This window comes from Megascapheus bottae, chromosome 31, assembly GCF_031878675.1.
Source record: "Megascapheus bottae isolate mThoBot1 chromosome 31, mThoBot2.hap1, whole genome shotgun sequence".
In the NCBI taxonomy this organism is placed as follows: Eukaryota; Metazoa; Chordata; class Mammalia; order Rodentia; family Geomyidae; genus Megascapheus; species Megascapheus bottae.
The window spans coordinates 7,548,700-7,576,275 of record NC_143539.1 but is presented as its reverse complement, the minus strand read 5'-3'; the positions used below and the strand labels follow the sequence as shown (position 1 = coordinate 7,576,275).

General features: G+C 48.5%; 1 protein-coding gene across 1 annotated transcript; it reads left to right on the top strand.

The window, feature by feature from the left end:
* The first annotated feature begins 693 nt into the window (after window positions 1-693).
* Window positions 694-24,217, top strand: Spint2 (serine peptidase inhibitor, Kunitz type 2). Its single transcript, XM_090322915.1, has 7 exons — window positions 694-1,022; window positions 17,397-17,567; window positions 20,672-20,728; window positions 21,828-21,881; window positions 22,301-22,462; window positions 22,945-22,983; window positions 23,901-24,217. Exons 1-7 carry the CDS (start codon window positions 917-919, stop codon window positions 24,065-24,067), a joined length of 756 nt encoding a protein of 251 aa, XP_090179041.1. The 5' UTR covers window positions 694-916; the 3' UTR covers window positions 24,068-24,217.
* Window positions 24,218-27,576: the final 3,359 nt, after the last annotated feature.

The following is a 27,576-nucleotide window of genomic DNA, read 5'->3' as shown; positions in this document are numbered from 1 at the left end:
ATTTATTCATTCACCCCATCCATCCACCCAGTCATGCATCCAACACCCACAGTCTTCCTGCCTCTTCATTCCCACCTAACAACTTTATTTTCTGAGAGGCTGGCTTTGCCTCAGCCACCCCGTGCAGACATTACAGTGTACCCTTCTGTGTCTGGTCACTTAGTCTACTTTATGTATAAAGAATTGTTGTTGGGGCTGGGAATGTGACTTAGTGGTAGAGTGCTTACCTAGCATGCATGAAGCTCTGGTTCGGTTCAGTACCACAGACACAGAAAGGGCAGGAAAGGGTTGTTGCTGTGGCTCAAGTGGTAGAAGCTCAGGGGCAGCGCCCAGGTAACTAAGTTCAAGCCCCAGGACCGGCAAAAAAAAAGAAAATTGTTGTTGTACTGTAGAATTTAATGTATTTAGGAGGCAGAGCCAACATAAACCACTCCCCTTTCCGGTTCAGGGGGGCGAGACCAGGTTAGCGGAGCAGCTGTGGCTCAGGTGCAGGCTGCTCTGCGCATGCGCCACGTCTCTGGAGCGGAGCGATCACAAGCCACGCCCCTTCCTCGCTCGAGGGGCGGGCCCAGGTACGCCGAGGATAGACGAGCCGCCACTCGGGTGCCGGCCTTCTGCGCATGCGTCCAGCCCCGCCAGGTGCGCCCCGCCCCGTGTCTGGTGTCCACCTTCTAGCCACTTCCAGGCGTCCGCCATTGGCTCGGGTGTCCCCTGAGCTTTTGGAGGTGCGGTGTTTCCGGGCTGAGAAAGTCGCCGGGTCGTCGCTGTGAACCGCGGGTCTGTGCGCGCACCCCGCGGACCCTCTCCTCGATCTCCGGCCCTCCAGCGCGCGTGCGCGGTCGGGGGTCTTCCCGCACCTGCTCGCGCGAGACCCCAACGGCCGGCGTCCGCCGCCTCCCGGGAGCGCAGCCGGGTCATGGCGCCGCTGTGGGAGCCGCGGCGGGGCCGCGCTCTGCTCGCCCTGCTGGCCTCGCTGCTCCTCTCCGGGGCCGAGACGGCCGACGGAGACCGAGGCGTCCACGGTGAGGGTCCGGTGTGGTGCGCGGTCCGTGCGGGGAGAGCCTGGGGCGGACGTGGGGGCCCTGACTGGGGATGGAGCCTTGGGGGAGAGGAGAGCGTCCCTGCGGGCGCACGCACGGTCGGGGGACTTTCCTGGGAGCAGTGAGGACGCGAGGGGAGTAGGCCCTGAAGGAATGGCGCAGGAAGGAAGCGGGGAGTCCCTCGCCCGCGGTCCCCACCTGTTTGAATGCCTTCAGAATGGACTTCTCGTCAGTGCCGTCTTTAAAGATCAATAAATAAAAGGAGAGCAGGTGGTGGTCGGGAGAGGCGTTTGCCAGGGCGCCGGGCGAGAGCACCCTCGGTGTGAGAAAGAATTGTCTGGAATAGCTAGCTGGGGCACCTTCAAATGTCCCAGCCCTGGCCGCCCCAGACAGGAACAGCAGGTTCTGAAGAGGGCTCTCATTGATCACCTGTAGTCCTTTGCTGTGTGGCAGTGGCGGCTGGCACTTGGGCAATTCCACAGGGCCAAGTTCTTGTATTCATAGCTTGGCTTCCCTCCCCCTCCACACACACACACACACCGCACACTTAAAGAGCTCTCGCCTCTTAAGGGAAGTGGCTAAGAGAGCAAGAAGTACTAGGAGAGTGATGATGAAGGGGAGACAGTATATAGCTCAGGTGGTTGGAAGAGAGTGACATCTGGTCCCTACCGTGAAGAATGGAGAGCTGTACTTAGGCCTTAGGAATCGGTGATCTGAGGGGACACGAATGGAGCACAGTGGCTTGGGGGGCCTGACAGACTAGGTTGTGCTCTAGGGAGAGGAGTAGGGAAAAAAAAAAGAAAAAAAAAAAAAGGCAGCCCTCAGGGATAGAGCAGAGTGAGAGAGGGACAGTAGAAGGCTGGGAAAGTGGCCTGGGGTGTGCTGGCCCCTGGCTCTGTGGACCAAGCAGATTAAAGGAAGATCAGTGCATCAGGTGGTTTCCCTTTTGGTAACTTCCAGAAAGTGGTTTCCTTGTTAAGGGGGGGTGGGGAAGATGAGTTGAGGATAGGCCTTTGATGGCCTATGTCTGTAATCCTAACTACTGAGGAGGCCAAGATCTGAGGCTCATAATTCAAAGCTAGCCCATCTCCAGTTAACTACCAGAAAACCAGAAGTGGCAGTGTGGCTCAAAGTGGTGGAGTGTTACCCTTGAGCAAAAAAAAGCACAGCGATAGTGATAGGCTCCAAGTGCAAGGCCTACAACCACCCTCCCCCACCTCCCAAAAAAAGAAATGAGTTGAAGCCAAGGGCCCAGTGAGGAGAGGCTCAGTTCTCCAGGACCTGGAATCAGAAATGCACTGATGGGAGCCGGATGCAGTGGCTCACACCTGCAATCCTAGCTACTCAGGAGGCTGACATCTGAGGATCAAAGTTCAAAGCCAACCCAGGCACAAAAGGACTTGAGACTCTTATCTCCAATTAACTCTGGAAAATGGGAAGTGGGGCTTGGATCAAGGGTAGGGCTGTAGCCTTGAGCTGAAGAGCTCTGGGATAGCACCCAGGCCCAGAGTTCAAGCCCCATGACCCACCCCTCAAAAAAAAAAAAAAAGAAAAAAGGAAAAAAAGAAATGCACTGATGGCTCATGACCGGAATCCTACCTACTCAAGGAGGCTGAGAGCTGATGATTGTGATTTGAAGTCAACCTGGGCAGGAAAAGCTGTGGGATCCTTATATCTGATTAACCAACAAAAAAAAAAGCCAGAAATGGAGCTGTAGCTCAAGTGGTAGAGCCCAGGTTCTAAGTTCAGTCCCAGTAATAGCACCAAAAAAGAAAAAAAAAAAAAAAAAAAAAAACAGAGAGAGACAAGAAAGAAAAGCAGATGTTGCACCATTACAATGTAAATTAGAATTCAGCCCTTCTGGACTTTTTCAGGTGAAATGCTTTTGTGCCTCCAGGTACCTGGCCTCTGGCTTGGTCAGATTAGGCTTCTCTGATCTCCTGTGTGTTCTTAAGGTTGGTGTGTTGGTCACACAGTAGTAACTAACAAGGTCAGGTCTGGTCACAGAGGCCTTCTCGGTTCCCAGTGGCTCCCAGTGGCTGCAGCTGCTAGACCTACTGACCTTTCTGAAGTACTGCTATCTGGCTAGGTGAACTACTGCCCTCACTTATCTGAAGTGTTGTTTGTTTGAAAGCTTGAACAGCCTCACCTAAGGCTGGAGACAGTTTTGATCCCTTTTTCTCCCCTGTAACTTTGTTTTTCTCACTAAGCAAGGTCATCCGCTGAGAGTGAAGTGTTTCTCCTGGCACCTGCAGCCGCTCAGTGCTGCCAGATGTGTGTGTTGTATAGCAACTAGGAGGAAGAAGTAATTATGGAGTGATTATCCTGGCTGGCCATGGAATTCAATCTTTATGGAGACCAGAGGGAGCTGAGGAACAGCAGATGGTTGGAGCTGAGGTCCTGGAGGGAACAAACTGGGAAAATAGGATATGAGTTGGTGTTCTGAAGAGGTGGCTGTTGAGTTTAGGTGTGACTGTGGGTTTTGGAGAGAACAAGGAGGCCCAGGAAGGATGAGGAGTTCTGGGAAAGGAGAGCTGGAAGATTCCCTGCCTGGGTGTAGAAATCACTAGCAGTGATAAGGAAGCTGCTGAGACCAAAGATAAGGAAGGGAGGTGAGGCCCTAGGATCCTCTGATGGACGGGAGACACTGGGCAGGAACCTTCTACTCTGATGCGGTCTGCTGCTGGGGGTTTGGAGAATGGTCTGAAAGCTGGAGGGTCAGGTTCTGGTTTGAGAAAGGTGATATGAGACAGCAAAATAGATCTTGCCCTGAGCTTCTAAGGGGTGGGCTAAAGTGGAGGCTGAGCAGTGCCCTGTGCCAGTGTGTGGTGACTTGAGTGGCAGAGGGCAATATCCGGAGTGGGGTAAGAGAGCTGGGCCCTGGGCAGCCCAGACTCTGCATTTGAGGAAAGTTGATCTTGAAATGAAAACTTACCCCTGTCTGAAGGCGACTTGTATGGTTGCTGGAGTTGGGAGGGCTTGTTGTTGTTTGTTTTTGATGTGAAAACTTTGGTGTGTGGCTTTACCTGAAAATGCAAAAATCTTGGAAGCTGACCTGAATAGTGGCCCAAGTTCCCATAGAGCTTAAGGCACTGGTATAGGCCCAGCCAAGAGCCTCCTTGTACAATGTCCTATACAATTTCTTGCCTTTTTTGTGTGTTACTGGGGTCTGGGCCACAACACTCGTATCTGGTACTTTTTTTTTTTTGGCAGTCCTGGGCCTTGAACTCAGGGCCTGAGCACTGTCCTTGGACTTTCTCAAGGCCAGAGCTCTACCACTTGAGCGTCAGCACCACTTGCAGTTTTTTTTCTATGTATGTGGTACTGAGGAATTGAACACAGGTCTTCATGCTTGCTTGGCAAGCACTCTACTAGTCCAAACTCCTCGCCCCTCACATCTGGAACTCTTATCACTTGATCCTTCCTCTATATCTGGATTGTTGCTGATTAATTGGAGATGAGACATTTAGAGTCGTAGCAATTGCTGGTATGCCTATAATCCTAGCTCCTCTAGAGGCTGAGATCTAAAGAGTCTTGTTAGAAGCCAGCCCAGACAGAAAAGTCTATGAGACTTATCTCTGGTTTACCTCCAGAAAACTGGAAGTAACACAGTGACTCAGTGGTAGAGGTATGACTTGGCCACTTGAGGAAAAGAGCTTATCTCAAAGCTCTAGTGTCCAGGCCCAGAGTTCAAGTCCCACAATCAACTAAAAAGAGTTGAGGCTGGGAATGTGGCTTAGTGGTAGAGTGCTTGCCTAGCATACATGAAGCCCTAGGTTCAATTCATCAGCAGCAAGTGGTAGGGCAGTAGCCTTGAATCCAGAGAGGCTCAGGGGTAGCACCTAGGCCCAAAGTTCAAGCCTCACAACTGACCCCCCCCCCAAAAAAAAAGAATATGCTTCATTTAATACAAGAGTAGAAGCTAGGCATTGGTGACTCATACCTGTAGTACTAGCGACTCTGAGGCTGAAATCTGAGGACCACAATTTGAAGCCATCCTGGGCAGGAAAGTTCATGAGACTTCAGTTAATCACCAAAAAGGCAGGAAGTAGAGCTGTGGTTCAAGTGGTTGAACACTTGCTCTGAGCAAAAGAAGCTCAGGGACAGGACCTAGACTGTGAGTACAAGCCCCAGGACTGGCACAGGTTAAGTTTTTTTTTTTTTTTGTAATTAGTTTTTTTTTTATTGTAATTAGTAAAAGGGTTACATGATATTTGCCAGGTACAGGTTAAGTTTTAAAAATAATAAATGAACCAAGCGTGGGGGCTCATGCCTATAATCCTGGCTACTCAGGAGGCTGAACTCTATCAAAGTTCAAAGCCAGACGGGGCACAAAAGGACCTGAGACTCTTATCTCCAGTTAACCTCTAGAAAAGAAGAAATGGGCCTTGAGCTGAAGAGCTTAGGGACAGCACCCTGGCCAAGATCAAGTCCCATGACCCACAAAAATAAATGAGGTAGATAACACCTAACAGTGCTTACAAATGGTATAGTGATTGTACAGGAATTATTGCTGTAAAGAAGGAAACAGTTCTTTAACAGGTAACTGCAGATGGGCATGGCTCATGCCTGTAATCCTAACTTACTCAGGGGGCTGAGATCTGAGGTTCACTGTTCAGAGCCAGCCAGGTCACTAAAGTCTGTGAGCTTCTTATCTCCAGTTGACAAGTAGAAATCTGGAAATGGTGCTGCGGCTCCAGGGGTAGGGCAATAGCCTTGAGATGAAGAGCTCAGGGACAGCGCCCAGGCCCAGAGTTCAAGCCCCGCTACTGATAAAAATAATAATAACAACAATAATTTCTTCCCAGGTGACAAATCCTCATATCTAGAGGGCCAGGAGATATGCAGTTTTTGTTCCTTTGGATATGGTGGTTGGTCAGCTGTAGTTGCTGCTGCCAGTGGCTTTTATAGGGCATCAGCATGTGTGTTAAATTCCAGTTTTGATTCTCTTCATACTTCCTGGGAATTTCCACTGGAGCTAAGCCCAGTCTTGTTCATTCCAAAGCCTCCCTGGGCTTGCAGAGGATCTTCAGTTCTCAAAACCTCTGGGGTTAATTTTGGCAACAAACATTTAGTTAGCCCATCGTGGTAAGCCTGGTGGTCAGGCCTCTCCACAGATAAGTGCTTGAAGGTGCTCTGGAGTTGGTGCTCAGCTGGAGGGGTTCCACTGGGTAGCAGTTTTCATAGTTCTTGCCCTTCACAAAAGGGGGTGGGTGACTGGTTCTGCTTCCGAAATATTTATTCTTTAGTGATAGTACTGCGGCACACATTAAAAATCAGAACATGGCTTTTCTGTTCAGGGCTGGTGCTCTACCATTTGAGCCATACTTTTACCTCTTTGCTGGTTAATTGGAGAAAAGATTCTCATGGATCTTCCAGCCCCAGCTGGTGTTGATCAGAAATCCTCAGATCTTAGCCTCCAGAATAGCTAGATTTATAGGCATGAGGAACTGGCTCCTAGCCTGGAAGCTACTTTTAAAATAAGGGCACACAAGTGTTTGAGATGGATCTAGTAGGGATCAAACAGATCCAGGGCCTCATGTACTAGGCAAGTGCTCAGTTCTCTTCTCAGGGTTTGTTATTTAAAGTTTAGTGTGTTTTTAAAAAAAAATAATAAGTATCCCTTATTTGTTGACTACCATTACAAAAACTGATTTCATTAGCAACAAAAGTTGTTTTTCTTGATGTCAGAGGTAATTATTACTCAAAGTGCTAAGTAAAACAGTACATAATATCAGTATTAAAATGTTAGGTTTTGGCCGGGAGTTTGGCCTACTGGTTAAAGTGCTTGCCTAGCATGCATGAAGACCCGGGTTCGATTCCTCGGTTCCACATATAGAAAAAAAAAGCTGGAAGTGGTGCTGAGGCTCAAGTGGTAGAGCTCTAGCCTTGAGAAAGTCCAAGGACAGTGCTCAGGCCCTGAGCTCAAGCCCAGGACTGGCAAAAAAAAAAAAAAAAAAAAAGTTAGGTTTTACGTTGCTTTGACCACTTTGATCTTCTCAATAATTTCATTGTACCAAATAAGGTAAAAGTTTACATGTTTATTTTTCTTTAGGAATGTAAAGATCTAATTATTCAAATGATTTTATTATAAAACTAAACTCTACAGAGTTGGCTTTTTTAAATTATCGTAATGTTTAGAGGTTACAGTTACATTCGTCAGGTAGAGGGTACATATAACATTGGGCTTTTTTTTTCCTCTTTAAATCAGTGGTCTAACAAGAATTAGAAAAGACAAAACCTAGCTGGGTGGTGTGTCTCATGCTTGTAATCCTAGCTACTGTGGAGGCTGAGATCTGAGGATTGAAGTTCAAACCCAGCCCAGGCACAAAAGAACCTGAGACTCTTAATCTCATGTTAACCTCTAGGAAACGGGAAATGGGGTTTGGCTCAAGGGTAGCTTGGTAGCCTTGAGCTGAAGAGCCCTGGGACAGCGCCCAGGCCAAGTTCAAGCCCCATGACCCACCAAAAAAAAAAAAAAAAGACAAAACCTGTTTAGTATTTTTGACAAAGAAAAAGTGGAAAACATGAATAAAGCTTTAATTTGGCAAAATATAGTACAATACCTTTGGTTATCCTTGAATGAACAGTTTCTGTTTAACTTCACTCCCAGACCTGGTAAGTGTTGTGATTCCTCCTTTATGCCTTACTTCCTGTTCTTACAGAGATGAAAGGGGGCTGGGATTGTGGCTTAGAGGTAGAGTGCTTGCCTAGTGGGCATGAAGCCTTGGGTTCAATTCCTCAGAATCACATACACAGAAAAAGCTAAAAGTGGCACTGTGGCTCAAGTGATAGAGTGCTACCCTGGAGCAAAAGAAGCTCGAGGACAGTATCCTGAGTTCAAGCCCCAGGACAAACGGAGGCGGGGGTTTAGGGGTTGGAGAGAGATTGGAGGGCACAGCTATTAAAGGCTATTGTGACCTTTCAAAGGGCTACTCTGTAAATATTTTAATAAATGGGATTAAAATGTTATGAGACAGTTAGGAAAAGCATCTCCAAATTGACTCCTCCAAGGAACAAAAGAACTGAGGCCCTCAACAGAAAAGTCCATGAGCTTACATCAGGAAAATAAATGGTGCTGGGTGCCCGGTGACTCACACCTGTAATCCTAACTACTTAGGAGGCTTAGATGAGAATCACAGTTTAAGCCAGCCTGGGTTAGAAAGGTCCTTGAGATTCTTACCTCCAGATAATCACAGAAAAAGCCAGAAGTGGACCTTTGGCTCAAGTGATAGATCACAAGCCTTGTGCAAAAGAAGCTTTCGGACAGTGCTAAGGGAGTATGAGACCCTGAGTTCAAGCCCTAGGACCAGCAAAAAGAATTAATTAAAATGGTCCTTAATTGACAGAGGCAAACAAACACTGTGAAATAATAGTTTCCTTCCAAGATTTGTTTGTTTCAGTATCTCCATCTGTCTGGACTCACTGTGTAACCCAGGCTGGCCTGGAACTTGTGCCATTATTCTGATGGGCTGTGTAAGTCCGGCTATGGGTGTAGGTGGTGGTAGAATTTGTGTTCCTGTTTTTGTGATAAGTATAAAGTGTCAGTGGGTAGATGTGGAATGTTCACTGGGCTGATGGTTTATGAAATGTAAAATGTCAGAATTCGATATCTAAAACACTAAGATTTTATGACCCTTGTAGTTTAAGTTGGATTTGTCATTGTAAATGTTCTTTTCTCATAAATACCTTTAGCTTACTTTAAAGTTTCTTAATTTGTCCTACCAATGAAAACTTGTAGATCCCAAACCTAGAAGAGACAAGTAATAGCACTGTGCTAGAAACAGAAGATTCATACGTACAAATATTCAGGTACCCAGAATAGGTGGGTTTACATATCACCATAAAATGAAGCTGATCATAAAGTATAGAGCAACTCTGAAATTCCACCTGGTGTAACTCAAACAGCTTTTCCAGCAAATGAGGTAGGATTTGAACTCGACATAACTCATCTGGAAAACAGAAGTAGAACAAATAATAGCTTTGATGCCTTTTCTGGTACCAGTGTCTCTTCAGGGACACAAAGCCTAAAATCCTCACTTCTTAGGCAAAAAGACTCAAAAAGTCTAGATGGAGATCTGTTCCCCCCCACACTCCTGCCCGCTGTCTGCTCTGAACTTTCTCCTCTTTCCTTACCCAGTCTGTATGTTCACTGCTGATTTACTCTTAACTAAAGGTGAGGGACCAGGCCAGGAGTGTGGCCTAGTGGTCCAGTGCTTGCCTCACATGCACAAAGCCCTGGGTTCAATTCCTTGGTACCACATACACAGAAAAAGCTGGAAGTGGTACTGTGGCTCAAGTAGTAGAGCTCGAGCCTTGAGAAAAGCTCAAGGATAGTCCCATGCCCTGAGTTCAGACCCCAGGACTAGCAAAATAAAGGTAAGACACCAAGTCACTAGCGGCACTGCAGGAAAGCCTAAGGGTGGAGGATGCTTGGGTTGGTTTTGTTCTCTGATTGGCTAGAGATTATTCTTTTGGCTTTCTTTGTACTCTGTGAATCATATTTAGTTGGACTTAAATGTGTCAATGTGAGCCTGTGTGCCAGTACTGGGGCTTTAACTCAGGGTCTCATGCTCCCTTAGCTTTTTCACTCAGGGCTAGTGTTTCACCACTTCAGCCATGCCCCCACTTTTGACCTTTAGCTGATCATTTTGAGGTAAGAGTTTCATGGACTTTTCTTCCCAGGCTAGCTTTGAACCTGGATCCTCAGGTCACAGCCTTTTGAGTAGTTAGGATTATGGTGAACCACCAGTACCTCACATGATTATATTTTACCTTGTGTAGTTTTCCTTTAGTCTTAATTGTAAACCCTGGGAGAACATCCCCATTCAGTGTATTCAGCTTACACTGGATAATCATAATGCTTGCTACCTCAAATCCCAGTATAACAAGTTTCCTGCTCAGATATTACAGGTGCACAGTGTAAGCCCATCTACTCTGGAAGCAGAAGCATAGGTATCTCAAGTTTGAGGTCAGCCTGGGCTACAGATTGAGACTTAAACAGAAAAGAAAACAAAAAGGAACCTTGGTCCCCACCCAGGTAAAACCCCTATTGAACCAGGCACCCCTATAATGCTAGCTACTCAGGTACTCAGGAGGCTTAAGATCTGAGGGTCCCAGTTCAAAGCCAGTCCTGGCAGGAAAGCTCATGAGACTTTTTTTTTTTTGTGGGTTATGGGACTTGAACTTGGCTTGGGTGCTGTCCTCAAGCGCTTCAGCTCAAGGCTACCACCTTACCCTTGAACCAAGCCTCACTTCCCATTTTCTAGAGGTTAATTAGAGATAAGAGTCTCAGGTTCTTTTGTGCCTGGGCTGGCTTTGAACCTTGATCCTCAGATCTCAGCCTCTTCAGTAGCTAAGATTACAGGTGTGAGCCACCACACTGTGCTAAAGTTTTTTTGTTTGTTTGTTTGTTTGTTTTCAGTCCTGGGTTTGAGCTCAGGGTCTGAGCACTGTCCTTGGACTTTTTCAAGTCTAGAGCTCTATCACTTGAGCCTCAGCACCACTTCTGGGTTTTTTTCTATGTATGTGATACTGAGGAGTTGAACCTGGGTCTTCGTGCATGCTAGGCAAGCACTCTACCACTAGGCCAAACTCCCAGCCCTCCTGAGACTTTTATCTTCAGTTAACCACCAGAAAACTGGAAGTGGTAGAATGCTAGCCTTGAGCTGAAGAGCTTAGGGCCAGTGCCCTAAAGGTAGAGTCATGTATATGCCTAAATGAAAAGTTTTAGAAAGAGCTGGTGCCAGTCACTCATGCCTATAATTCCACATACTCAAGAGGCTGAAGGTCTAGAGTTGAAGCCTGCAAGAGTAGGAAAGTCTACAGGAGTCCCAGCTGCCTTTTAACTACCAGAATGTTGGACTGGTGGTATAACTCAAGTAGTAGAGCACCCGAAATGAAAAGGCTAAAATGGTACCAATACCGAAAACCAGTCATAAATATAAGCCATCCTGGGAAGTGGGGCTGTGATTCAAGGGGTAGGGCGGTAGCCTTGAGCTGAAGAGCTCAGGGACAGCACATAGGCCCAGAGTTCAAGCTCCATGACCCACAAAAAAAAAAAAGATGTGTGTGTGTGTATTTTTTCCCATCCTTTATCTCCTTATCCATGGTTGTAGACATTTTCCTATACTAGTACATGCATAAAAATGGCCTATTTTCTGGAATCCTAGCTACTCAGGAGGCTGAGATCTGAGGATTGTGGTTCAAAGCCAGCCGGGCACTAACGTCCATGAGACTTACCTGAAGAGCTCAGAGACAGTTCCTAGGCCTATAGTGGAGGGTTGGGGGTGGCCTATTTCAAGTAGCTCCAAATATTCCCTTAAGTGGTTGCCTCTGGTTATTTGGCCAGTACAAACAAGCCATCATGATGAGTTTTGGCTGTTGTCTGTGAACTTATCAAGCTCTCTTATGAGTGCAGTGGTAATTGCCCCCTGTTTTTTGTAACTTGCCTTAACTGCACACATTTTTGGTGTGTGTTTTCGCACTGAGGATGCCTGTAACTGCTCCTGCTTTTCAGTCTAAAATCGGATTTTCATATGTCTGAAGATATTTGCCCTCAGGACTCTAGGTGGTTTAATGAGAGGCATGGAGTTACTCTTAGCAGTGCACAGCATAATTTTTTTTTTTGCCCAAAGATACACCTAAGGATGGAGGAGTTGTCTGCTGGAAGGAGGTGAGTGAGGCTTGCAGTCTGCAACCCCACACGTAGACTAGCCAAGTTCTGGGCCAGAAGGCAGAACAGCTTATTCTAAATATCCTTCCTCTCCCCCCCTTCTCCTCCCTCCCCCTTCCCCTTCCTTCCTCCTCTCCCTTCCTTTACCTTTTCCTCTCCCTCTTCTTTTATCCAGTCCTGGGGCTTGAACTCAGCGTCTAGGTACTGTCCCTGAGCTACTTTTGCTGAAGGCTAGCACTCTACCACTTGAGCCACAGCTCTACTTTGAGCTTTGTCTGTGTATATGCTATTGAGGAATCAAACCCAGGGCTTCGTGTATGAAGCATTCTCGCACAGAGCTACATTCCCAGTCTCTAAACATTCTTTTCTCTAAAGGAGCAATTGGTGGACTAGTATGTAGTGCCACACGCATGTGGTGTCCCCAAGCTAGAAATACGAAGATTTATGAACAAAAACCAAAAAAGAGTATTTTGACATCGAGATTAGAGGAAATGAAGTTATAGTGCATCTGTAAGTGGTTTCATGGGAGTGTAGCCGTAGTCACACATTTGTTTACACTGTGGTGACAGAAGATTGGAGACCGTGTGCCTCACCCGGCAAGCTGTGGTGCAGGCCTTTTTTCACAAGCATGATTTCAGTTAAGCTCTGGTTCCATGTCACTTACCATCTACCAGCTGTGAGTACTGCAGACAGGAGTTTCTAGTTAGCTGCCCACCTGAAGGGCTGGGTTATTATATGCCTGTCTGTCCTCAGGTCATGGACTCAGCAGAGCCTGAAATGGCGGCCTCCTTGGCCCTTCCATAAATTTACGTGACAGCATAAAAATGAGTAATGAAAGAACTGACCAAAATGAAGCCCAGGGAAAGCAGGCTGCTACCAGTGGAGGAAGAGATACTGGCTATGGAGAACAAGGACCGTCACCCTTACCAGAAACCAGGAAGGTGCTATGGCTCCTGGTGACATCTCAGGGCAAGTAATACCAGCAGGAACCGAAGTGGTAAAGCAGCATGGAGCATGGTTTAGAATGCCTGCCGGAAGCTCATCCAGTCCAGTAAAGGAAGTCATCAGTATGGCCTCACATTGACTCATGATAAGAGGATCATGAGCCCTGCAAAGAAATGATTAAACACATAAATTCTCCATATTGCCCAGGTCTAGACGTGAAGTGTGCCAGTCTCAGAGCTTGAACTCAGGGCCTGAGTGCTGTCCTTGGGCTTTCAAGGATAGGGCTCTACTACTTGAACCACAGCACCATTTCTGGCTTTTTCTGTATATGTGGTACCAAAGAATCGAACTTAAGTCTTTGTGCATGCTAGGCAAGCACTCTACCACTAAGCCAAACTCCCAGGACTGGGCTGGCTTTGAATCTCTATCTCAGATCTTAGCCTCCTGAGAAGCTAGAATCACAGGCGTGAGCCATTGGTGCCTGGCTCCAACCCCATCTTTTTTTTTTTTTTTTTGCTAGTAGAGCTTGAACTCAGGGCTTGAGTTTCTTTTGCTCCAAAGCACCACTTCTGGTTTTTTCTGTTTACGTGGTCTGAGGAATTGAACTCACAGTTTCATGAATGCTAGGCAAACACTTTACCACTAGACCACATTCCCAGGCCCTTGTTTTGTTTTTTTCTTTTTTCTCTTTCTTTTTCTTTTCCCCCCAGTCTTGGGCTTGAACCCAGGGCCTGTTTTTCTTTTGTCGGTCATAGGACTTGAACTCTGGGCCTGGGCTCTGTTTCTGGGTTTGTATGTGTTTTGAAACTGCAGAGTGTTCTTAGTTTTGTGTCTTGGCAGTCATACAGACCGAAGAATAGTTTGGCTTTAGGAAATTCAGTTTAGTAGTTTTCCCTACTCGCTGCCTGTTGATGCAGATTCTTATGACAGAAGGGTTCTGGCATTGACTTCTCAGTTCCCTGAAAGGACAGGTGGCTCCAGATCCTGGCCCTGCTGCTTGCCTGGTTTTAGTCACCCCAACCCTAGCCAGTGGCTGCTAACTTTGTGTCCATTAGAAGTGGTGTGCACTGTAGACCTCCTGTCACCCTTGAGGGAGGCAGGAAGTGGGAGGCCAGGAAATAGGCAGATTCAGATCAAAATGCAAAGCATATGCTTTTTTTTTTTTTAATGGGTCACTGCCTGACCTCAGTCTTGGCGCTGTCCCTAAGCTCTTCAGCTCAAGGCTCCTATCCTTGAGCCAAGCCCCACTTCCCCTTTTTTAAAGGTTAATTGGAGATAAGAGTTTCAGGACCTTTGGTGCTGGGGCTGGCTTTGAACCTTGATCCTCAGATCTCAGCCTTCTGAGTAGTTAGGATTACAGGCATGAGCCATTGCACCCCACATTGCTCCCAATTATTTATTTGTTTGTTTTTTACCAGTCCTGGGGCTTGAACTCGGACCTTGGGTGCTGTTGTTAGGCTCTTTTGCTCAACGCTGGTTCTCTTATCACTTTAAGCCACAGCACCATTCTGGGTTAATTGAACATAAAGTCTCAAGGACTTTTCTACTTCAGCTACCTTTGAACCTCAAGTCTCAGATCTCAGCCTCCTGAGTAGTTAGGATGTCAGGCATGATCCCCTGACATTGCTATGCTATTATGTCTTAGTTTAAAAAAATGAAAGATGAAAAATTATGGAAGCCATCTTTTTTTCTTTTTCTTTTTCTTTTTCTTTTTTTTTTGGTCAGCAGTGGGGCTTGAACTCTGGACCTGAGCGCTGTCCCTGAGCTCTTCAGCTCTAGGCCACTGCCCTCCCCCTTGAGCCACAGCGCCACTTCCCATTTTCTGGTGGTTAATTGGAGATAAGAGTCTCATGGACTTTAGTGCCCAGGCTGGCTTTGAACCGCGATGCTCAGAGATCAACCTCTTGAGGAGCTAGGATTACAGGTGTGAGCCACCAAGCCCGGCTGAAGCCATCTTTTTTTGTTTATGTAGTCTAGATCAACTTTCAATTTGTGCTCTTTTTTTGATCAGCTTCCTACTATTGCCACCACACCTGGCAGGAAAGCCATCTTAATTCTGGCTTTTTATAAAAAGCCTTTTGAAGAACACCAGAAGAGAAAAATGCCTTGGTGTTTGTGGTGGGGTGAGGACTGGTTCTTGAAAGCTCATGCTTCCTGAAAAGCAGACAAGTACACTGAAGCATCCCTCCATGACCTGAGTTCTCAAGCTGGAGGATAAAGGTCCACACCACATGTCTTAGGAACAATTTAGGGCAAGCCTGCAACCCCTCCATTTTGTGACAAGCCCTCTTCTGTACTCTAAAAGGATCTGTCTCAGGGCATTCTGAGTCAAATTTCAGTGCCCCCCCCAAAAAAAATGGATGGTTTTGGTTTGGTTTTGTGGGTCATGAGGCTTGAACTGGGTCTGGGTGCTGTCCCTCAGCTCTTTAGCTTAAGGCTACCACCCTACCGTTGAGCTAAGCCCTGCTTCCCATTTTCTAGAGGTTAATTGGAGATAAGGTCCTTTTGCGCCTAGGCTGGCTTTGAACCTTGATCCTCAGATCTTGGCCTCTTGAGTAGCTAGGATTACAGGCGTGAGATACCATTCCTGGCAGGATGTTTTGTTTTTAGTGTTGGAATAGTCAACTTATATGCAAAGCAGTGGGAAAAATTTTATGACCCCAGTGTGCCACTCAGGTAGTTACCATTCTGTCTCGCACATACTGTTTTTTCTTATCCCAGCTTCACCAATGACAACAAAGTCTTCCCCTCCTAGCAGCCTTAAGGAGGCTTCTTAAATCTAAGCTATGAAGCTCATGTGAGCCAAGTCCAAGCAGATGTGAGCAGCTGTCTTCACAGAACACTGCCAGCAGGCCCACAGGATCCGAGGTCAAGGTGGCAGCACTTTAATCTCAGCCTGGCTGAGCATGGGCTGAGGGTGTGGCTGTCACTGCTCCTGAGTTCCCTTCCTGGGTCTGAAGGGTCCTGTCCATCTTGTCTTTTGATTAGGTTGGTTAGCAGTGCTGTCTCCAGCAGTTGATGGCCTTGGGTTAGGCCAAACCCCACCCCCAGCAGTCTGTTTACTCTGGGCCTGGTTGATCCTATGTTTTGTGGCCTTTGGCACGTTGTCAGTAATTCCTGGCACAGGTGTACACCACCCGGTTCTGGGTGGTGGTTTCCTGGCAGTGTATTTTATTTACTTATTTTTAAAGACAGGGTCTCCTTGTGTTGTTGTGCTGCTTAGGCTAGCCTTGAATTTCTGTGGTCAGATGGTCTTCCTGCCCCTTCTAATCTAGTACTTAGGAATTGGCCATGGGACATTGTGCCTAGCCCTTATTATCATTATTTTTTAATTTATGTACCATGAAAGCTCATTCTAAGTATATTCCTCTTTATACATTTTACAGAATGGTGCTTCTGTCATAACAGTACAATTTTAGAATATTTCCATCATCCCCGAAAGGCCCATTTGCCTTCAAGCCCCTCTGTCAGTCCTAGGTGGCCACTCACCCACTTGCTGTCTCAGGTGATGCATGATTTCATCCTTGTGAAACACCCAGACAAGGAATGCTTTAATCTACTTACTGACTGACTTCATGGGTGGTTGTTTTTCTCCCCCCGCCAATCCTAGGGCTTGAACTCAGTTCCTAGGCACTATCCCTGAGCTTTGAGCCACAGCACCTCTTCCAGTTTTTACCCTTTATGTGGTAGTGAAGAATCAAACCCAGGGCTTCATGCATGCTAGGCAAGCACTTTACCACTAAGCCATTTTCCCAGTCCCTGGATGGTTGTTTTTACATGAGAACTTCTGCTTTAGAAGGTCTCCTCTGCTGTCTCTCCTCTTCTCTTTCTTCCTCTCTTCCCTACTTGTCTTCCCTCTTTTCTCTTTCTCTCCCTTTTTCTCCTTCAGTCATTTGAGACAGGGCTACATAGGCTAGCCTTATACTTTCATTCTGTCTCTGGAATGCTGGAGTACATGTATACACCACTCTGCCCTGCAGAATGTACAGAATGTCTTTGCTGTGCTAACTGGCTTGTGTGGGAGTATTTGGGTTATTTTGTATAGTAGCAACCATTTTCTTTTTTTTCTTCTGCGTGTGTGTGCACGTGTGCGTGTGTGTGTGTGTGCGTGTATGCGTGTGTGTGTGTGTGTGTGTGTGTGTGAGATGGGGCTTGGACTCTGAGCCTGAGCACTGTCCATGAGCTCTTCACCTCAAGGCTACTGCTCTACCCTTTGAGCTACAGCACCACTTCCGGTTTTCTTGTGGTTAATTGGAGATAAGAGGCTCACAGACTTTGGGGGGCTGGGAGTTTGACTTGTTGGTAGAGTGCTTGCCTAGCATGCACGAAGACCCAGGTTCGATTCCTCAATACCACAAACATAGAAGAAAGCTGGAAGTGGTGCTGTGGCTCAAGTGGTAGAATGCTAGCCTTGAGGAAAAAGCCTAAGGACAGTGCTCAGGCCCTGAGTTCAAAGCCCAAGACTGGCAAAAAAAAAAAAAAAAAAAAGTCTCACAGACTTTTTAGTGCCCAGTCTGGCTTTGAACCACAATTCTCAGATCTCAGCCTTCTGAGTAGCTAGAAGTACAGGCTTGAGCCATCACGCCTGGCAGTAGCAACAGTTTTCATCGTAGATGTAGTTTTGAGAAATATTCAGTTTCATACCCATTGCCAACAGAAGCACAAGCCCTGCCCTGTGTTAAGACCACGATTATTCCCAGTCAATGAAATACACGAGCTTCTGCTTTGTCTTTCAGGGTCTTGCCTGGTCTCCAAGGTGGTGGGGAGGTGCCGGGCCTCCATCCCCAGGTGGTGGTACAATGTCACTGATGGGTCCTGCCAACCATTTGTCTATGGAGGCTGCGAGGGCAATGACAATAATTTCCTGAGCAAGGAGGAATGTCTTGAGAAATGTGCTGGAATCACAGGTAAGATGGCAGTCTGGGAAGGAATTTGTGGGGACAGGACTGCCATCTGTGCTAGTTCCTCACAGGGAAAGTGGGGGGATGCAGAAGCAGAAGGAATGGGTTCAGTGTACAGGTCTTGATAGCCACACGGAGCTTTCACAGCATAGTATCTCTTCTAACCTTTCCCCTCCATGCACACTGGCTGCCACACCAGCCCGGCCCCAGGACCATGGCCCCCTGATTCACTTACACAAACAACCCCTGCTCCTGGGTTATTTGTACCTTTGGGACAGATGAACTGAAAAGCTCTCAAACCTAAGTTACAAATTAGCACTACAGGGTAGCTTAGTTGGTAGAGTGCTAGCCAGTGAGCAAAAGCATCAGGGACTGAGTATGAGTCCCGGTCTTGGACTCTTTCTCCCCCCTAACCGTCCCCCAAAAGAAAAAGAAAAAAAAGAAAAATTGAACACATGCTCCTCCGAGCCAGGCCTGTGAGGAATTGTGTGGTGCCACGTTGTTGGTGATAGGTGGGGACGAAGCACAAGGGCAGACACCCCTTTATCCAAAGGGAAGAAAAGAATGTTGATTCCCGGGGCCAGGAATTTGGCCTAGTGGTAGAACGCTTGCCTAGCATGCACGAAGACCTGGGTTTTATTCCGTGGTTCCACGTACATAGAAAAAGAAGTCACAAGTGGTGCTGAGGCTCAAGTGGTAGAGCTCTAGCCTTGAGAAAGTCCAAGGACAGTGCTTACTCAGGCCCTGAGCTCAAGCCCAGGACTGGCAAAAAAAAAAAAAAAAAAAAAAGAAGAATGTTGATTCCCAACAGCCTTCCACTTTAAATAAAAATGTAGCAGTGTGCCCTTTGTGACTCAGCCAGGAAGTGCAGGGAGGCACTGGCCCTCGGCGGCTGGCCTCAGTATAGAACTCTACACCATTTGTTTTTATCTTTCGTCTCGTGGTACTGGGGATTGAACTCAGGGCCTTGCAGTCTATACCTGAGCTAAGTAAGCCCTCAGCTCTCATGAAGTTTTCTAGAGGTTGGGCAGGGGGAGGGGGCACACACTGGTACTAGGGTTTGACCTCAGGGCCTAGGTGCTGTTCTAAGCTGGCATTCCAAGCTGGCATTCTACCTCTTTTTGGTGGCTAATTAGAAATGTATCTCATGAGGGGCTAGGAGTTTGGCCTAGTGGTTAAAGTGCTTGCCTAGTATGCATGAAGACCCGGGTTCGATTCCTTGGTACCACATGCTTAGAAACAGCCAGAAGTGATGCTGAGGCTCAAGTGGTAGAGTTCTAGCCTTGAGAAAAATCCAAGGACAGTGCTCAGGCCCTGAGCTTCAGCCCAAGACTGGCAAAAAAAAAAAGAAATGTATCTCATGAGCTTTCCTGTCTGAGCTGGCTTTGAACCTTGACCCTCTCAGATCTCAGCTTCTTAAGTAGCTAGTACTGTAAACAACCTGGCCTTTTTTTCCCCTCTTCTTCCTATTTTGGTGGTAAATGCTGGCTCTGATGGTTAGAGGTGTGTGTCTGCTCACTCTCCTGCTTTGCACTCTAGTCGGATCACCTGAGCTCATTAAGTTGTGTATAAAGAGAGGCGGTAGCCACCTTCCAGTGGCCTCAGGTCTACAGCACAGTGGCCACAAGAGGCTGGCAGTCACCCGGTGCCTAAAGGAGCAGTCTGCTGTCCTTTGGCAAGAGTTTGTAGAGCTCAGAAGCAGGTATGACTTTGCACAAGCCAGCCCTACACTTTTTGGGTGGCAACTAAAGAAAATATCACTTAAGGGCTGGGAGTTTGGCCTAGTGGTTAAAGTGTTTGCCTAGCATGCACGAAGACCCAGGTTCGATTCCTCGGTACCACATACATAGAAAAAAGCTAGAAGTGGTGCTGAGGCTCAAGCGGAAGGGCTCTAGCCTTGAGAAAGTCCAAGGACAGTGCTCAGGCCCTGAGCTTAAGCCCAGGACTGGCAAAAAAAAAAAGAAAATATCACTTAAGTTTCTCATCATCAATAACGCTCTACTCTTTCATCCCCCCAGGAAGAGGGTTGATGTGTTGCTGACAGGAGTGTGAAGACAGATTTGGCATCTCCCAGGAGATGGGCCAGAGTGCAGCCCAGCCACAAAGGCCAGAAAGCTCTTTTGTGGATGTAGGCATTCACAGGAGTCTAGGGGAAAGCCAAAGGTGCTTGAGCACCTCGTTAGTCCCTGCATTTTCTCTTCTAGACAGAAGAGCTCCCTGTGGGAGGAGAATGCGGCTTATTAATTTATAATGTGAAGTTGAACCACCCAGGGGACCAGCTGCGTTTCTGTGCCTCCACCATAGGCCATGTGGGCCAAATTGCTGGGGGTTGCTTGGGAGAGGCACGAAAGAGGCTTAGGAACAGTTCAAGCCCCAAGATTGGCAAATAAATAAGAATAAGAATTTCCAAGCCAGGCACCAGTAGCTTATGCCTATAATCATAGCTACTCAGGAGGCTAAGATCTTAGGATTGAGGTTTGAAGTTAGCCCAGTCTGGATAGTCCATGTGACTCTTTTTTCTTTTTGACAGTGCTGGTGCTTGAACTCCGGGCCTGGGCACTGTCCATGAGCTTTCCAAGGCTAGCTTTCTATCACTGGAGCCACAGTACCATTTCCAGCTTTTTCTGTGTATGTGGAACAAAGGAATCAAACCCAGAGCTTCATGCATGCTAGACAAGCAGACAAGCACTCTACCACTAGGCCATGTTTCCAGGCCCCCCTCCTCCACCATGAGACTCTCTTCTCCAATAAACTACGCCTGAGAGAAGCTAGAAGTGTTGCTGTGCCTCAAATGGTAGAGCCTTGAGTAAAATTCAGAGGCAGCGCCCAGGACTGAGATTAAAAAAAAATAAATTAATTAAAAAATTAAAAAAAAGAAAATAAGACTTCCCTGCAGCTGACTTCAGATTGAATCCTGGGATGTGGGTTGTAGTTGGGCTTTGTTCCTCATTTCCAGTTTGAAGTAGGTTTGTGGTTCCCATGTGTGCTCAAGTTCTCACAGAAAGAAGAAATGGGAGTTGGTAGAAAGGCACAGCACCCACCCTGACCTACTGTCCTCCAGACAGTCCTAAAGGTCATGTCTCACTATGTGGTCCCCTTGTGCCTTGCAGAGAATGCTGTCAGCCATGATGCCAGCAGGAATGGAGCAGAGTCCCCTGTCCAGAGTGGTAGGTTCTTCCAAACGCCCAGGGTGGGAGGAAGGCCACCCAATGGCCATGTGAAGGAACACTTGTCATTTGGGAAGTAAAAAGTTGTCTTGCTTTTACTGGCTCAGAATTGGTAAACAAGACACTGCTTGGGCAACTAGCTTCTGGCTCCAGAGATAAGGCATTGGGGAACCTTTTCCCTGCTCACGGGAGGGGCTCGGACTTGGCTGTGCCACCTGCTGCCTCAGCCCTGCCTTTTTGCATGCTCTCCACTGTTGCCTGTTGTCCTTGTCTTCTGTTTTCCCTCTCTGCTGAAAGTCTGTCCTGCCGCCCCTCCTGTCACTGCAGTCCTTGATCTTGAGCTTTGTGTTAGCTTGCTTTGTAGTGCTCACAGCAGCTGCCTTGCTTCTTCTTTATGCTTAAGGGATCTGCAGCAGGAGCTTGGGTGAGTGCACTCTGAGCCAGGCCCAGCAGAGACCTGCCCTGCCCTGCCCTGCCCTGCCCTGCCCTACCCTGTTCTGTCCTGTCCTGTCCTGTCCTGTCCTGTCCTGCCTGGAGGGAGGGACCCCACGCCACCCCCTTCAGGGGCCACGTGGCCCCTTATGGCCAGCACCAACACACTAGTTGTCATATGGGTCCTGGCCTGCCCATTCTGATACCAAAGCCCTGGTGAGAGTTTAGTGGCTGCTAGGGGTTGGCTGGCTTGCAGTATGCCAGAGTTAGAGCTACTCTCTGGTTTACTGTGCCAGGAGTCCAGGCCCTGGTCCCCTGTTCACTCTTGCTGGTCTGTCCAAGATCCTCAGGACGCTGGGGCCTTGACGTGGTCTCTGGTTTCATACTGTCTCAGAAGAAATTTCCCCAGGAGTGGGAAATTCCTGTCTGTTAGATAGTATGGATAAGAGCAACTTGCAAGGACAACTGAAAATGGTGGTGGGGTGGGTCCAGGTCAGCACGAGGTTGCAGAAGGCCTCCCCTGTGAATACTGGAGGCCATCAGGCTAGGGAAGAGCTGTGTCCACGCCCTCCCTGAGACGACCCTGCATCTGTGCTCCCTCGGTGGGCCCTGCGAGGACATGTCCAGTGTCTGTCGCAGCTCCCTGACACCTGTCTTTGTGTTTCAGTCCCCAGGAGACAGAATTCCGATGACCTTTCTGGTGATAGCTTCAACTATGAAGGTAGAACTTTTTAAAATGAGTTGGGTGGTTAGAGCTGGCTTCCCAGGTGCTTGCTGTCTGGGATTGGGATGGTGGGTGGCAGGAAGCTGAGACCCGTGGAGAAGACTTGTCAGGCAGCCTAGAGTATAGTTCCTGATTTACCCTGGCCCACCTCACTGAGGCTGTGTGTCTGTGGGCAGGTTACTGCCGCAAGGCTTCCTGGTTCTATAGATAAAGCAAGGGTCCTGGGATTGGGTCAGTCTCAGAGACTCAATCAGGACCCAGAACAGGCCCCAGATGAGCAGTCATGGCTGCCCGAAGGTGCCTGGAAATGTGGTGCAAAGTGGGAAAGTGGGTCTCTGTTGGCTGATGCCCGCTATTTCACACCCCCTGGGACCTGCTAATTACTGTTCCTCAGGCACTCTCTTTCTCATTCCCAGAATACTGCGCAGCCAAGGCCTTCACAGGACCTTGCCGGGCTGCCTTTCCACGCTGGTACTTTGATTCTGAAAAGAATTCCTGTGATAAGTTTATCTATGGTGGTTGCCGGGGCAACAAGAACAGCTATCTTTCCCAGGAGGCCTGTATGCAGCGCTGTTTTGGTGAGTTTACGACCCTGAACCCCTTTCCCATCCCTTAGAATCAGAGCCTGGCTGGTGCTGTCCTTTGGACCCCAGAGGTGGACAAGGCCTCAGAGCACCTGGAAAGAGTGTAGTGCAGCCTGCCAGGAAAAAGGAAAAGCTGCTGGGCACTGGTGGATTGTGTCTGTAATCCTAGCTACTCAGAGACTGAGATCTGAGGATGGCAGTTCAAAGCCAGCCCTAGTACAACAAGACCATGAGACTCTTATCTCCAATTTACCACCAGAAAACTGGAAGTGGCACTGTGACTCAAAGTGGTAGAGTGCTAGCCTTGAGCTGAAGAGCTCAGGGACAGTATCCAGGCCAAATTCAAGCCCCACGACCGACCAAAAAAAACAAAAGGAAAAGTTTCTGTGAAGGCCTCATGGATGAGGGAGAGTCTAAGGGCTCAGGGGTGGGGAGGACCACACGCAGGCCTCTCAAGGGGATGTATTTTCTTCCAGGCAAACAGGTGTATCCTGCCTTGGCTCCTGGCCGCAAAGGTAAGTAGCCTCTTACCCCTATTCCTCCTGCCATATGCCCACTGCCCACCTTCTTTGCCTCAGCTCTATTTAGGTGTGTTTGTTGTGGACTCATGTTGTCTGTATCTTTAACTACAAATGGCTTTATGGTGGAGAATGGCCGGGCAGCTTGGAGCTTGTGGTGATTGTCCCACCACTGCCCTGGGTCGTGCTGTACACGGGGGTGGGCCCTGCAGTCTCACCTAGGCTGGGCGTGGCTGGAGATAGGCCCTTCCGGGAGAGGCCTAGTCCCTGAGGCTGGCCAGCTGTAGAGGGAACTTCCCTGCTGTGGGGTACAAAGAGTTGGTCTGGGGCAAAAAGTTTGGAGCCAAGGCACAAGACTATATAACCTGCAGAGTCTCTCATTGGTATTTCTGAGCCTGCATCCTGCCTTACTGGTTTGGCCTCTTTTTTGACCTGTTCTCCAGCTAATATCTGGCCTTGCAAGTCTGCCTTGTTCTAGAAGGCAGGGGGTGGAGCTGGCCAGAGAATAGCTCCAGAGCCAGCTGAGTAGGAAAGTGTGCAGGAGAGGGGCCAGGGGCCTTCCCAAGAAGAAAGCATCCTACCTGACCAGTGGGACCACAGTGGGGTCCCTCCCTCCACCCTGACCTCATCCAGCCACTGTTGCTGGACACTGTGCCTTTGGGGTTTTACATTTATACCCCACCCCCACAAGGTCAGCATCTTACACCTATGTTTTGTTGACCTGGAACTCCCTTACAGAGGCTGCTGTGGAATAATTGGGGTATATGTATACCTCAATGTGTGCATGTATATGCAACTGGGCTTTGAGGTCTCCCAAGGCTTTTTTACTCACTTGAGTCACGTTTCCACTTCTGCCCTGCTGGCCCTCGCTGCCTGTGTGCCTCCTCCCCTCACCTGTCCCCTCTTGTCCACAGCTGTGGTTCTGGTGGGATTGTTTGTGATGGTCCTGATTGTTCTCCTGGGAGTCTCTGTGATCTGCCTGATCCGGCTGGCACGGAGGAGGCAGGAGCAAGCCCTCCAAACTGTCTGGAGCACCGCAGATGACAAGGAGCAGCTGGTGAAGAACACATACGTTCTGTGAAGGCTCTGCCCCCAGGAGAACAGCGGTGGGGGGAGTGTGTGCTTTTAATAGAGTGATTGCTAGTAACTGTGAGATCATTAGGACCCAGGTGGGCAGGGCAGCAGAGAAGGCACCTGCCAGTCCTGGTGGCTTTGTTGGAGGCTGAGTCACCACCTCGGTGGAGGGCCCCAGCACCTCCTTTCCCATCCCAGCAGTTGTTGCCGTAGTTTCCTTTGTTCATTTGTTTGAGTCCTGTCTTTTGTTTTTTAAAGTAGAAACAAGGATTTTTTTTTAAAAAAAGGATTCTAAAAGGTAGAGAGCTACAAGTTTAATAATAATAAAAAGGTCCTTTTAAACTAAATTCTAACATGTGGTTTCTCTTTTTCATGGTACTAATTTATATTCTACAAGATTATCTCAGGACACTGTAGTGGCCCCTTCTCACTCAGGCCCCAGAGCGGCATCATCTATATCATCATGGTCTCCCCATGCCAAGCAGGGCCTCGGCCTTACCACCCGAGTGCTAATCAGACAGGCCTTCATTGCCTCTCTTGCATGCCCATGTTGAATGGGACAGCACAGTGGCTGGATGGGAGCTCTAGGTAGGCTCACTCCTGCTCCCACCTGTGAGTGTCCTGTCCCCTTCCAGAGGCTGAGCCTCTGGACACAGCTGCAGTCTCATGGTGGCCCCAGCTCCTCTGCCCTGGTGACTCAGGAGGCTGGCCTGACTTGCAGAAGCAGCCAGGTGTGGCATGGCTCTTCCTGATGTGGCTTTGGACTCTCCTTGGAACAAAAAAGCTTGTGTCCTCCCCACAGGTCTTCCTGGAAACCCCTGAGGGCTCAGGGGTGGACCTCAGAAGCAGGCTGGCAGGTGCTCCATGGAGCCCTGAAGCCCTTCCCTGCCTCCCTCTTCCCCCCGTTGCCCATGGGCCCAGATGCTTCCGCTATTCTCCCACCTGCCTATTGGGCCAAGCCCTGCCATCAGACCTAATAAGTAGGAGTTCCCAGGTATAGCAAAATTCTGGCTTAAGAAAACAAAACAACCCATTTGTCAACACTCCAGCCCTGCCGGTTCTGCACCTGCTGTTGCTGGGTGTGGGCGCTGCCCCTGGGTGTTGAGCCAGCCACCTTCCAAGTCAGGTCACCCAGTCTCTGAGCCCAGGGACCAGGCCCTTCCCTGCTTGGTTTGTGTTGGGGTGCCATTGGTCTTTTGACCCTCTACAGACTGGGGGGTGATGCTAAAGATGAGCAGTCCAAACTCCCTCCGGTGCTCCTGGTGGATGAGCTACTTCTAGCCTGTCCCTGGGGCCCTGGGATGTGGCAAGCTGCAGTAATCTGCAGAGTGGTCTCAGTGTGCTTCTTGGAGGTCTGGTAATGCTGAAACCAAGTGTCCTCATAGACAGTGGCATGGCACATGGGTGAGAAACTGCCAGAGCCAACATGGTGAACACATGTGTCGGGGTCCTTCGTCCCCTGTCCCTCTCAACTAGTAGGAGAGATGGGGAAAAACACACCCCGACCAGGACAAGCCACGAGAAGAGAGGGCCCGCTGGCCTCCCGCACTCAGCCTTCCTTCCCCAGAGCACGAACAGAGACGCCATGCAGCTTCATCAAGGCAGGAAAATCTCTCTCCAAAAAGCCCCCTCCTGAGGCAGCCCCTCCAGCTGATATCCCCTCACTCCAGGTCCCAGCAGAGAGGGATCAACAAGAACACATCTGTAACCAATGGGAATCAAGTCTTGTGTCCTGCCTCTTGCGCCTTGCCTTGTCTCAGCAGAAAGTTATCAGACATGGGATTACTCAGCCCCCAGCAACACAGGGCTCTTGCTAGGCGGTCAGAAAATGCATGACCCCGGCAGGCAAGACTGGTTGTGGTGAAAAGCCAGTGCCAGGCTGTGTCTAGTGAAAAATGAACCTGAAGCCAGGAACTGATGGCTCATGCCTATGATCCTAGCAACTCGGGAGGCTGAGATCTGAGGACTACAGTTTGAAGCCAGCCTGTGCAGAAAGTCTATGAGACTCTTATCTCCAATGAACCACCGGAAAGCTGGAAGTTGCACTGTGGCTCAAAGTGGTAGAGCACTAGCCTTGAGTGAAAAAACTCAGAAGACTCAGGCCCTGAGTTGAAGCCCCATGACCAGCAACTACAACAACCAAAAAAACTGAGTTGGCACCAGTGGCTCACTCCTACTCAGGAGGTTGAGCTCTAAACTAGCACAAAAGCAAGAAATCTCTGGTAACTAGTAAAAACTCAAAGTGGAGCTGTGGTTCATGTAGTAGACCTTGAGTAGAAAACGCTAAGGAGGGCCGGGAGTTTGGCCTAGTGGTTAAAGTGCTTGTCTAGCATGCATGAAGACCTGGGTTCAGTTCCTCAGTACCACATATAGAAAAAAGCCAGAAGTGGTGCTGAGGCTCAAGTGGTAGAGCTCTAGCCTTGAGAAAGTCCAAGGACGGTGCTCAAGCCCTGAGCCCAAGCCCAGGACTGGCAAAAAAAAAAAAAAAAAGAAAACGCTGAGGATAGCACTTTGGTCCTGAATTCAAGCCCCAGGACTGGCAAAGAAAATAGAAAGAACCCAAGTCTCTGTATGCTGGGTTCTAAAGGTCACCCATCTGCTAGGATATGGTTAGTTTCAAAGAAAACATTCCAGAACCAGGATTAAGATGTTTATAAGGCCAGGATGCTCTGTTCACGGAAACTCCAGGAAAGACTAAACCAACTCTTGCCACAGTCGCCTTTCCAGTCAACTCCACACAGCAGGACGAGGCCCCCTTAGAGGGAAGGCCCTAGCACCGCCCACACCCTGTCCTGTGGCATCTTGGCTCTTCCCGACTTCCTAATATGCATTGAGAGTTGGGGTTGCCCCCTACATGGCAGACAGGTGGCTCCAGGCAGGACCCTGGTAGTATGTCTACTGCACATTGGGATCATGGAGCCCTTTTCCCCGCAGGGAGGGGAAGACACATTGTAGGCAGCAGAGGCTCCCACCAGCTTGGGCTTTGATGTGTGGGAAGAAACTCCATCTTACTCAGTGTCTTGGCCTCTGCCCATAGAGAACATCCCATCCTGGGAAGTCATGAGGGGGGAGGGGCGGGGGGCCTTGAACTTAGGTCCTGTATGCTTTCCCTCAGCTTCTATTCCTTTTGCTCAAGTCTGGCATTCTAACATTTGAGCCACAGCTCCACTTCTTGCTTTTTTTTTTTTTTTTTTTTTTTTTGGTGGTTAATTAAAATTGCTGTGGACTCTGCTGCCCAGGCTGGCTTTGAATGGCAATCCTCATATCTCAGCTTCCTGAGTAGCTAGGATGACAGGCATGAACGTGCCTATATTTTTTGTATGGTTTGAAAATATATAAATGGCCCGAGTTCTCTCTGCAAAAGACTGCTGACTTGGGTCCTGGCTAGGAAGTGACTATAAAACGATCTGGAATCAGGACGGGGTCTGCTGCCTACACCTTCTTCAGGATGTTGGTCTCACTGCTGCCCCACACCCTGCTACCTGGTGTCCTTGGGTGAGAAACAGTACCAGTTCT

What these genes read in the sequence shown, in the direction of transcription:
- Spint2 (XM_090322915.1), top strand. Translation starts at nt 917, where the DNA reads ATGGCGCCGCTGTGGGAGCCGCGGCGGGGCCGCGCTCTGCTCGCCCTG. An exon ending in CGGAGACCGAGGCGTCCACG is followed by an intron (nt 1,023 to 17,396) that starts GTGAGGGTCCGG and finishes TTTGTCTTTCAG; the next exon opens with GGTCTTGCCTGGTCTCCAAG. An exon ending in TGATAGCTTCAACTATGAAG is followed by an intron (nt 21,882 to 22,300) that starts GTAGAACTTTTT and finishes TCTCATTCCCAG; the next exon opens with AATACTGCGCAGCCAAGGCC.